General features: G+C 44.5%; 1 protein-coding gene across 1 annotated transcript in view; it reads right to left on the reverse strand.

Annotated features, from left to right (window-relative positions):
• The window catches only part of PROX1 (prospero homeobox 1), a 46900-nt gene that overhangs the window by 27704 nt on the left and 9196 nt on the right, over positions 1–10000 (reverse strand). Inside the window, exons 2-3 of the mRNA XM_061475437.1 lie at positions 9754–10000; positions 2630–2735 (exon numbers count right to left, since the gene is read on the reverse strand). The exon at positions 9754–10000 is cut by the window's right edge and continues 1544 nt beyond it. Coding sequence (XP_061331421.1) covers positions 2630–2735; positions 9754–10000 — 353 coding nt within the window. The remainder of the gene's footprint in view (positions 1–2629; positions 2736–9753) is intronic.

Here is a 10000-nt window from a genome sequence, read left to right on the forward strand (position 1 = left end):
AATCCTTGCCTAGAACTGAATTGGGCCCTTCAATTATTTCTTTAGCTATTTAGGGGACAGCAAATTAGAGGCGCTTCCCAGTTGTTATGCAAATAGTCACTACGACCGTGATGGAGAATAATTTTTCACTGTGCTAAATCTGGGCTGTGTGCAGTTGTCCTTTACTTCCCATTTCTTCCAGGTGACTAAGAAAATGCATATATTATTGCTTTAAAAGCAGTAATATGCAAACCTGTACAATTGAGTTCTTACTTTAAAACAGACAGAATTTTGTAGCACTACAGACCTTACTAGTTTTGCCACAGCATTTTGGAGTTATGGCCATCTTGGAGCAAGGGGGGGAAGGAAGAAAAGCACTGATTTTTAATAGGTGTAAATCAGTACAGCTTCCTTGGTTTCAACACAGCTACACACATTTACTTTCCCTGAGGGCCTGGCCCTGATATTCAAATTGCTCCCAAGCTTTATTCTCCTATTTAAATTTCTGAAATAAACCATCGCACTAATACACTTTCTTTTCATTTTTAAGGGCAATTAGTAATGAAATTAAATACAATTAAATGCTTTAAGTATTCCATGTTACCATACATCTTTATTAATATATCCACAATCCTCAAAACTAAACATTTGGCCAGCGCAGCCATTGGTAAGGTGTCATTAGGGTACCTATTTACATATGTGTCCCTAGCTCATGGATGAGAGCATTGCAGTGGCAAGCAGCAGTCCCCATCGGTGCTGGTAGGGGACACCTGCTTAAACCACAAGGATGTGCTGGCTCCATTTAAGCAAAATTATGTCCTTTTGCTTCCCCAACTAGGACTGGTGAGGCCAATGGGACTGCACATGTGCAAAAAGGGCAGCATCCTTTGGCCTGAGGAACTGCAATCAAATGCTAAGCACTCTGAAGCATTTAAAGGTATGGAAAAGCCCAAGACAAGATGAACGTACCTAATATTTACACCCCTGGTTCTGTGCTGCTGCTGACCCTGTGTGGCTGTCGTGTGTCCCCAGGGAGATGGCTGCATTCACTTTTGGGTAAAAGACCCCATCCCACACTTTACATTTCTACAGCACTGGGTTTCCCCTAGTGCTGTAGAAAGGTAAGGCGGCAGAAAAGCATATTTCTGCATATTACACAACTTTGTCAGGCAAAGTCACCCTGTGCATACAAACATGCAAAGTACGGATCTTCTTAGAAGAAAAAGCAGCAATGCCAGGGACAAAAGCCACCCCCCCCTCGGCGTACCTTGAGAACACATAGGGGTGAAGGCATGGGGCAGCCCCAGAGCAAGAGCCTCTGGAGCAGCGCTGCCAGCACCACATCTGTCTGCGGCAGCTCATCGGAGCTCCGATTCTTCCACTCCAGGTGGATCCACTCGGAGAGCAAACCCTCCACTTGGCCTGCTGCACCATTTGCAGCTTTTCTGTGGGTGTTTAATGATTCTTGACCGGCCATTTAGCCTAGGAAGTGCCTGTATTGCTTCCCCCCACCCCTCACCCCCTTTTCATAACTGTTGTCACCATCCGCTCAGCGCGCGGCATTGAGTAAGAGGAACCTCCAAGGGCACGGCTGTGAGGGGGCACTGGGGTTGCGCGCACATGCGACGTGAAATGGCAAAAATAAAGGGAAAAGCTGCCAAGTAACTTGACCAAAGGGAACTGATCAGCAGAAACTGGGCCAAGTTCACAAACCTGTGGGATAATCTTCCACTAAGACTGAAAAACCCTCATAACACGAAAGTGATTAAAAGCAGGATTTCTGTAATTTGGTTGGGGGGGGGGGGGGTAGGAATGTAACAAACTAATTTAAGCTAATGTAGTGTTTATAAAGTTACTTAGATAATGACACCATGTATGCCATTATAATCATTAAAACCCAATCTCTGTTTTTTAAAGAAAAAACCTTAGATGATTAACACAAAATCAAGTTGATGTGAAGGAACAATTACTTTTAGAAAAAAAATCAGGAGGTCCTAATATTCTGTAGAATGAGGGAGGATGCAGCTGTATGTCGACAGCTTTCATATCCTCATTTGAATAATGTGGCCTGAATCTGTCACTTTATTCATCCTCCTTATGCTCAGTGTACTCTGCATCAACAACAAATTAAGTTGTAAATAAGAGACAATCATCACTTTTGTTTTTAAGCAGCTTCTGCACGGAGAATTTCAATGTACTGTTTCTTTTTGACAGAAAGAAAGGGATTTTACACTCTGCTTATGTAAGCACAAATATGAGGAAACCAACCGAAATGAAACAATAAGGGAACACTTGAGAACTGCTCCAAAATGTTCTTGGAAGTACATTTCTACCACCACAAAAAATCTCCTTTTTTAATAGGATATGTATAATGAAAACTGCTTAATTTACTGTAAGAATTATTCTTCTTTTGCTCTAAAATTTAAACTCTTTTTCTAGGTTTAATTTAAAAACATCCCCTTTCCTTATCTAGGCACAAACAGGGTACACCTCAACAAGAAGAACGAGTGAATAGTCAGCTGTAACCTTTGAGTACCCGGAAATATTCTTAATCTCTATTATAATAACATGATACCACTTCATGAGCAAATATTACATGCAGTAAGGAGGGGAAGTGGGAGTGGGGGGGAGAGGAGATAGATTTTCTTACCTTTACATCTGAGAAGTAGGTTTTCAGCATATTGGAACTTGGGTACCGGGTGTAAAAGAACATGAGCTTGGCCTTTTTCAAGTGATTCGGTGACAAGCCTTCCTGCATGTAGGATTGAATTAGTAAAGGAAAATGCTTTTCTTGAGAAAGCTGTTTCTGAATGCACACAGCCAGCAAAGGGCCCCCGTCAACACTCCACAGCTCCCCAGCCTAAAGGAGAAAATGTTAACATTTAAATTGCTGCCCTGTCCTTTCCTGTAAAACAGCTAAATGAGGGATGTGAGGCAGCGAACTCAAGCCCTGTGTTTCTTATCAGTTCTGGTGCTGGGTCTTGGGAACCTTGCAAGTTTACGGCTTGTGTACCATATGTATGTTCACTTGTTGCTAAGGAAACAAATGCACGAAGCATGTGCCGCAGAAAACTTATGGGCAGCTTTTCCTCCCTCTCCCTTTGCAATTCCAGCTAGTTTCTTTTACTCTCAGTGTCGTGCCGCTTACACAAACCCAAGCTAACACATGGAAGGCAATCAGAGGTGCTTTTCTCATGCTGAGCACTGTTTTTCACAGGGTACATCTCACCTGATTCACACGTGTCAATAAATTCTAACATCTTGAGTAACTCTCTCCAAAGCTGCTGCTTTGCTTCAGTGGCTGCCTTGCAAATCAAAGCAAGATCTGCAAGAGGCAGAGCCCCTCTGCTGTTCAGGCCCCCCCAACCACAAACTTGTCGCCTCCTGATTTACACAGTTAACTCCTCCAGAAGGAAGCTGTATTTGGGGCTAACCAGTCGATACATGCGGGCTAGCAGATCAATAAATGGCCACTTACCCTATAAGGCAGCCTATTTATCCTGGAAACATCATTACCTTTTAGATCTGTAAACAGAAGCAACTCCAAGAGTTCCCAAGGGAATGTGAAGCTAACCATAACAATCTCGGCTTGCTGATTTTTCTCCCAGCTTCTTGGCTCTCTTTTGTGAACTGCGTGCTAGGAATGGCTCTGGTCACATCTGTGCCGCAGGCTGGCCCTGCCATTTCCTCAGCAAATTAATGGCTTTATAATTTATCAGAAATGAAGATGCACGTGGAAAAAATCAATGTGGCCCCCACAAGGTCAATTAAGGGTTCTTCCCAGAAGCTTCTCTAAGGACTGTTTCTCCTAAACACAATGGCTGAAAATTTCCCTTGGTTCACACCTTATGGCGGGGGAAGGTCAACCAAGTTGACAGATGCTCTGCGGCCAAGGTGCCTCTTCCACCTTACAGCACAGAACATCTCATTCCAGGCCTCGGGAAGGGAAACCCAGACTCATCTTTATCAGCAGGCTGCTGATTAGCGAGGCTTTTTCAGCAGAATTCTTTTTCCTCTAATTCCTGAAATCTATTGAAACCTTCTCCTTTTATTTCAGTTACAAGGTGCTTCTTTGGTTGGAAAAACGCAGTGTTTCAAAACGAACCGAACAAAAAAAACCACTGACAATATTATTTCAAAAGAACTCTTAGTATCTGGAAGAACACGGAAAACGGCTCAGCTGAACTTGCATTTTGTTTTAGATGCTTAATGATTACAAAGAAGATAATTTATGACTGACATACTTCTTGTGCCAAGAGAAGAGTTGAAAGAACCTCCAGTTACCTCCATTAGACTGATAGAGAAGTCTAAAAGAGCATTACACTCTGCAGTGCCATCTGTCAAAATACGTAAGTGAAATAATAGTAGCAAGCTGTCACCTATTGCTTAGTGATAAGAGTTTTAGACAAATCAAAACTTCTACGCCAGAAATCCATTCTGTTAGGTGGTTCTTTCAGGAAAGTGGGGGTCCAAAGGGGAACTCCAATAACTAAAAGAAAAAGAAAGGGGGAAAAAATAATCCTAAATCTCCTTAATTTGCAATTCCTCTGACGCTGACAACATGTTACTGCCGGGTTTGGCGTATACTCTCTTTCAATTGGAGCTCAAAGATGGACTTAAACTTCCCCCCAAAGCCCTCCTATTTGCTGGATTTAAGCATATTAGACAGTCTTCTAAGCATTTGGATTCCTTCTGCATTTAGAATTTGTAAGTATTTTTTGCTCTAATGCCAGAGGATATTGACATTGAACGAAACATGTATTAAAAGATGCTCTGAGAATCAAATTCCCAGAAATCCTTTTTTTTTATTATTAAATTTATACTCGTTCTTAAGAACCGGGCAGCCTTAAAGCGGTCTCAAATATGCCACAAATCTGTATATCCTGATCCTCAGGTTAACGCTTTACTGTGATAAAAGATAGGATCTGTAATAATCTAGCCCAAAATAGTTAATGACAGACTTAAGAGCTAAGAATTAGATAACCCGTTGCTATTTCAGAAAATAAAACCTGAACTGACCAATTGCTTAATTTCCTTTTTAAGTGCTTGGGCTGAAAAGCAACTGTTCTTCCAAGAAAGCACTAGCTGTTTCCAGGATACTTACACACGCACAATGACTCATGATGAAATAGATTCAGTAAACATACAGCTGTACCGAACACGAGCTAAGCCCCATTCAAGGCCAGGAAAGAAAACGAGCACAAATAAATATTAAGGAGGTAAAGGGAGGAGGAGGAGGAGGGGTGCCGAATGGAACGCAAACAAGCTCTGTCCCAGCAGCTCGTGTGGCTTGCCTCAATTCTCTTAGCTATAGCTTTGTAAAGACAGATGACATTCAATTCTATGGGTAATACAAAATAGACAATAACTGCTGAAACTTGAGCCAGCTGCCAGGTGTAAAAAAAAAAAACACACACAAAAAAAAAAAAAGGAAAGGGGGAAAAAAAAAGAGAGAAAGAAAGATGATAAATCCATAAATTAATGAAAGACATCTGCTCAGGAACATAAAAGATCAGAGGAACTGTGTACTGCAGCTGAACCTAAAGCGGTGTTCAAACAACCTGAGAGCCTCAGCACTGTGCGTTTACACACACAGCGCAGCCTCACCTCACCAGCAGCACCAGCAGCGAAAAGGCACAGTGCTCGGAAACAGGAAGTGCAAGACTGGGAATGGAACATACAACACGCACTTGTGTGTTTTAACTGGAGAGGCACACAGGTGGCATTGTGCAGCACTAGACTCATTTGCACTTCAATCCTCCCAGGTAACGCTCCTCTTCTGCAAAAACATCTTTCACTCCTGGTCCTCTCAGCCTGCGCTCCCACAAATGCTCTAACAGGCTTTTCTAGCCTACACATGTATTGAGCTGAAGGAAAAGAGGCAAGAAGGAGCTGTATCAGGTAAAAAATCTGCACTGGCAAAGTCAAGCTGCTCCTCAAGTTACACCCCAAGTGCTTTTCATCAGCAAAGCTCCGAATAGCTGTAACTCAGAGCAGCATCTTCAAGACCCTCTAAAGAATGGGCTGGCTGGAAAGTATTTGTTCATTGCCCAGGTTTTATTAACAGCACAGAGTCACCTGTGCTGTACAATCACTCATTTTTTAAAGTTTAATGAGTTGAATTTTCTAGTTAGACACAGTAACTCCTCATTTCAAAATGCTGTAATTCCCTACTTACAGCTTCCACATATGGGGGCTGTGAAACTTGTTCCAGTTGGATTGGAATTCTTGTGATAAAGAAATAAACCTGCAGGAAGTTTCACTCGTGTTTTGAGGCCCTCCTGCCAGGGAGGGCACGCGAAGCTTCTTCACCTTTACAGATGTCTCAGCAGTGCACAAACTACTGTTGTGACTCTCTTTTGATCCATGCAAATGTTCTGGGACTGAACAAGGCTATTTTTCTTGGGATGCAAAGAGGATGCATGACAAAGGAAGAGCATGCAGCAAAACAATTCGCTGCCTGTTTCTTTTGCGATTTGAATAAAACTTAATATTTGATTAAACAGATTAGTTTGCAAAGATACAGCTTGCATTCATGACCAAGATGGGAATTTCTGCTGCAGGTGCATCTTATCTTGCTCAGCAACATATGCAAACATTAACCATTTCCTTCTGCAATTCAGCAAAGAACCATCTGATACATTTTACAGGCCTTGGTTAAAAACAAAACAGAACAAAACAAAAAGAACCCCCCAAAACGCAGGCTAGTTCAGGGCTTTAGCTTACTACTAAAATCTGAACTTGGCTGTATGTGCTAGTCTTATGTTCTCATCCTGGCCATACTGTCCAGGAAAACAGATGTTGCTTTCTGCAGGGAAGAAAGATCTGCTTCTCTCAAGAAATCTATTCCCTATATGCACACATTCAAGCACATAAAATAAAAGCATCTCAACAGAATCGACCACAAACACACCAAGCTCCATATTGTGCCTTTCCCTGGAAACTGCAAACTACCTGGACAAACAAGCTGCTGCTAGGGAAAAACATCCGTTCCCACAGCTGAGCTGTATACGTTGTGTAGAAGCTCTATTTAATAGATCTGTTTGTCCCAACAGGTCTTGTATCTAAACCCAGATCAAACTGCAGCCTGCAACAGTGTCTAGGTGGGAAGGTCAGAGCGCCTTCCCAATGGCAGAGGAAGAAACAGGGCGAGCAGGGAGGAAGGGAATCTAGCACTCTAGCACCCCAAGTTTCCCATCTGAGCCTTGGAGCAGCAGGGGACTCTCACACCCTTGTTTCAGGAGAAACAACAAGCTCCATTAGTGACCACCAGTGAGAACAAGCAGGAGACAAGGGGAGAAATGGCAGGAGCAAGGGAGAGATGCTCCACAGGTGGAGAAGACCAAGTGGAGTTCTAGGACTCCCAGTTCCTACACTTGGCGTTTTCCACCTCTGCCCACTCCTCTCCCGGGATGGAAGAACTACTTTTACACACAAACAATTAGTAAGCCACTGTATTGCTTGGTACAAGTTACTTAACTGCCCTGGCCTGAGTCTTGCCCTTGGCTCCCACTCCTGACCTCAGCTCTGCTTTCTGAGCATCGCTGCTTGAGTGTCAATATGCAGGAGAGATTTTCAACTTGGAATTCCAAAACTAACTGGCAGTAACTGGTATTGATGCTGGATTTATACCAACTGTTTTGCCATGCAACATATATGGCAAGGAGATGTCCCTGCTGCCAACACAGCAGAGATCCTCTTTCGGAAGAGAGATCCCTCAAGCATCGTGTCCACTATCAACTGCCTCTCAAAAACACCAATAGCTAAGGAAGGTGCTTTCAAACTAGGAATACTTCCCCCTGTAGAAATGGGTCTATTCATAAAGGTCAGATAACAGCAGTTCCTGACTCAGACTTGACCTAAGCTAGATCAAAGACTGGTGGTGGTGAGCTCTGGACCTGCAGCACCTTCCTTCATCGCAGTGGTTCCCACTGCCACGGAAGGGCAGGGATGTACAGGTACCCAGCAGGACTCGAGCCCTGCCAGCACCTGAGGATTTAGCATGTCTACAGAAAATGTGCTTAAATTAATCTACAGCCACCAAAGTTATTCATCACCTAGAAGATACCCAGTGATGGGGCATGGCCTCAGGCATCTGTATTCACAGGATGCCCCTGGAAAGGAGACAAGGTCCTCACCATCACTACCATTACGCAGGGACGAGCAGAGTTATTCAGCCGCAATTACTTTCATCAACTTGGGAACGAAATCAGCTGCATCTAAGGCTCTGTACTTGTGCTGTTGCCTTCTGCTGGGGTCCCGGAGTTGGGAAAAAATGTCCATCTACCCTTCATGCAAATCCTCACTTTTACCATCAGGCAGACATGGGGTTTTAATTCACTTTTAATATGACTGTGCTTGGAAAAAAGAAGATCTTTTGACCAAAAAGCCCATTAGGGGGAAAGATGGAAGGAGTGGGAGGTGATATTGCTAAAAAAGAAAAAAAAACAAACCCAAACTAGTACTATTTTCCAGGGGAAAAAAAAAAACCAAACAGCAAAAAAAAGATCATTCCTATGTCTGGATGTGCCTAAATAAAGGCAGAGATAGATTTTCTTTCCCCCTAACTAAAGCCTGCTATTGAGCTAAAAACTGAGATTTTGTTCTCATCTGGTTTTTCTTTTTCAAGCAGGGGAAGTGTCCTGTAACTTTAATACAGCTGAAGTTTTATATTTAATTGTTCTCTCTAGCTTTCCAAAATAATTTGCTTTGTGTACGTTAGGACAAAAGATTTCAGTGTATGGCTGAGCAGAGGTTAATCATGCATAGCAGGCAGCTGCACAAGGGCTGAGGAACAGACCTCTGGGTGGGGGAAAGAACTTGATGCAGGCTGAATATACCAGTACCTGTGTCTTTTATGCTTCATTTCCCTTACACACTTGGGAGCTGAAGGCTCACCAACGACTGAACCATGGCTCTCTGCGAGCCCCAGCCATAACACCATTAATATGGGTCACACATTGGCCTGGCAGGGGAGGGAAAGAAGGTGGCCATGGCTTGAATGGTTTCTGGTCAATGCCCCCTCGGTCACCTCCCCAGCCCAGGGAAACCCACTGGCATCTGTACTGTGGGCTTGGCTGTTTCCTGACCAAGGGCAGTCGAAAAAGCCAGGAGAGGGACTTATGTTCTTACGTGAACACCACTGCTGAAGGAGCACCATCAGACAACACACAGAATCATAGAATGGTTTTGGCTGGAAAGGACCTTAAGATCATCCAGTTCCAACCCCCTGCCATGGGCAGGGACACTTCACCCAAGGCTCTGTCCAGCCTGGCCTTGAACACTGCCAGGGATGGGGCAGCCACAGCTTCTCTGGGCACCCTGTGCCAGCGCCTCAGCACCCTCACAGGGAAGAGCTTCTGCCTTAGATCTAACCTGAACTTGCCCTGTTTCAGTTTGAACCCACCACCCCCTTGTCCTATCGCTGCAGTCCCTGATGAAGAGTCCCTCTCCAGCATCCTTGTAGCCCCCTTCAGACACTGGGAGCTGCTCTGAGGTCTCCACGCAGCTTCTCTTCTCCAGGCTGAACAGACAACCTGAACCTCCTCCGAATCCAGGGTAGCCAGTTCTCCTGTTTCCTTTTGGAGAGGACTCACATTATCCCTAGCCTGTCTTTTGTTGGCGACACACCTATAGAAGCCCTTCCTGTTACCTCTACCTGGGCCTGCGGTATTTTCTTTGGCCTCACCCAGCCCCTAGGTGGGCCCGAGCGTGGCCCCTCATCCTTTCCCACCAAGCCACTGCCAGGATATGGCCTCGCCTTTCAAAAAGGATATTGCACTTCCCGAGTAGGGTGAGATTTCAGACATGTCTTGCAGGTCGCCGCACTCTGACTTGATGAGGGACAAGGAGAGACCCTCGGCGGCGCTGGGGGGGTGTGCCGGCGAGCAAGGGTGGTGGTTCATGTGGTGCGACGACATCTTGGTCCTCAGGCTGGTGGTCTCACGGGTCAGGTCAAGGGATTCAGGGGAGGAGCGGTCTTTCCCTGGGAAGGAGGCCGACGGCGCGCCCAGGGGGCTCT

The sequence above is a fragment of the Pezoporus flaviventris genome, unplaced genomic scaffold (genome assembly GCF_033815535.1).
Source record: "Pezoporus flaviventris isolate CSIRO_AGI_PZ_B2104156 unplaced genomic scaffold, CSIRO_AGI_Pfla_v1 ptg000083l, whole genome shotgun sequence".
Lineage (NCBI taxonomy): Eukaryota > Metazoa > Chordata > Aves > Psittaciformes > Psittacidae > Pezoporus > Pezoporus flaviventris.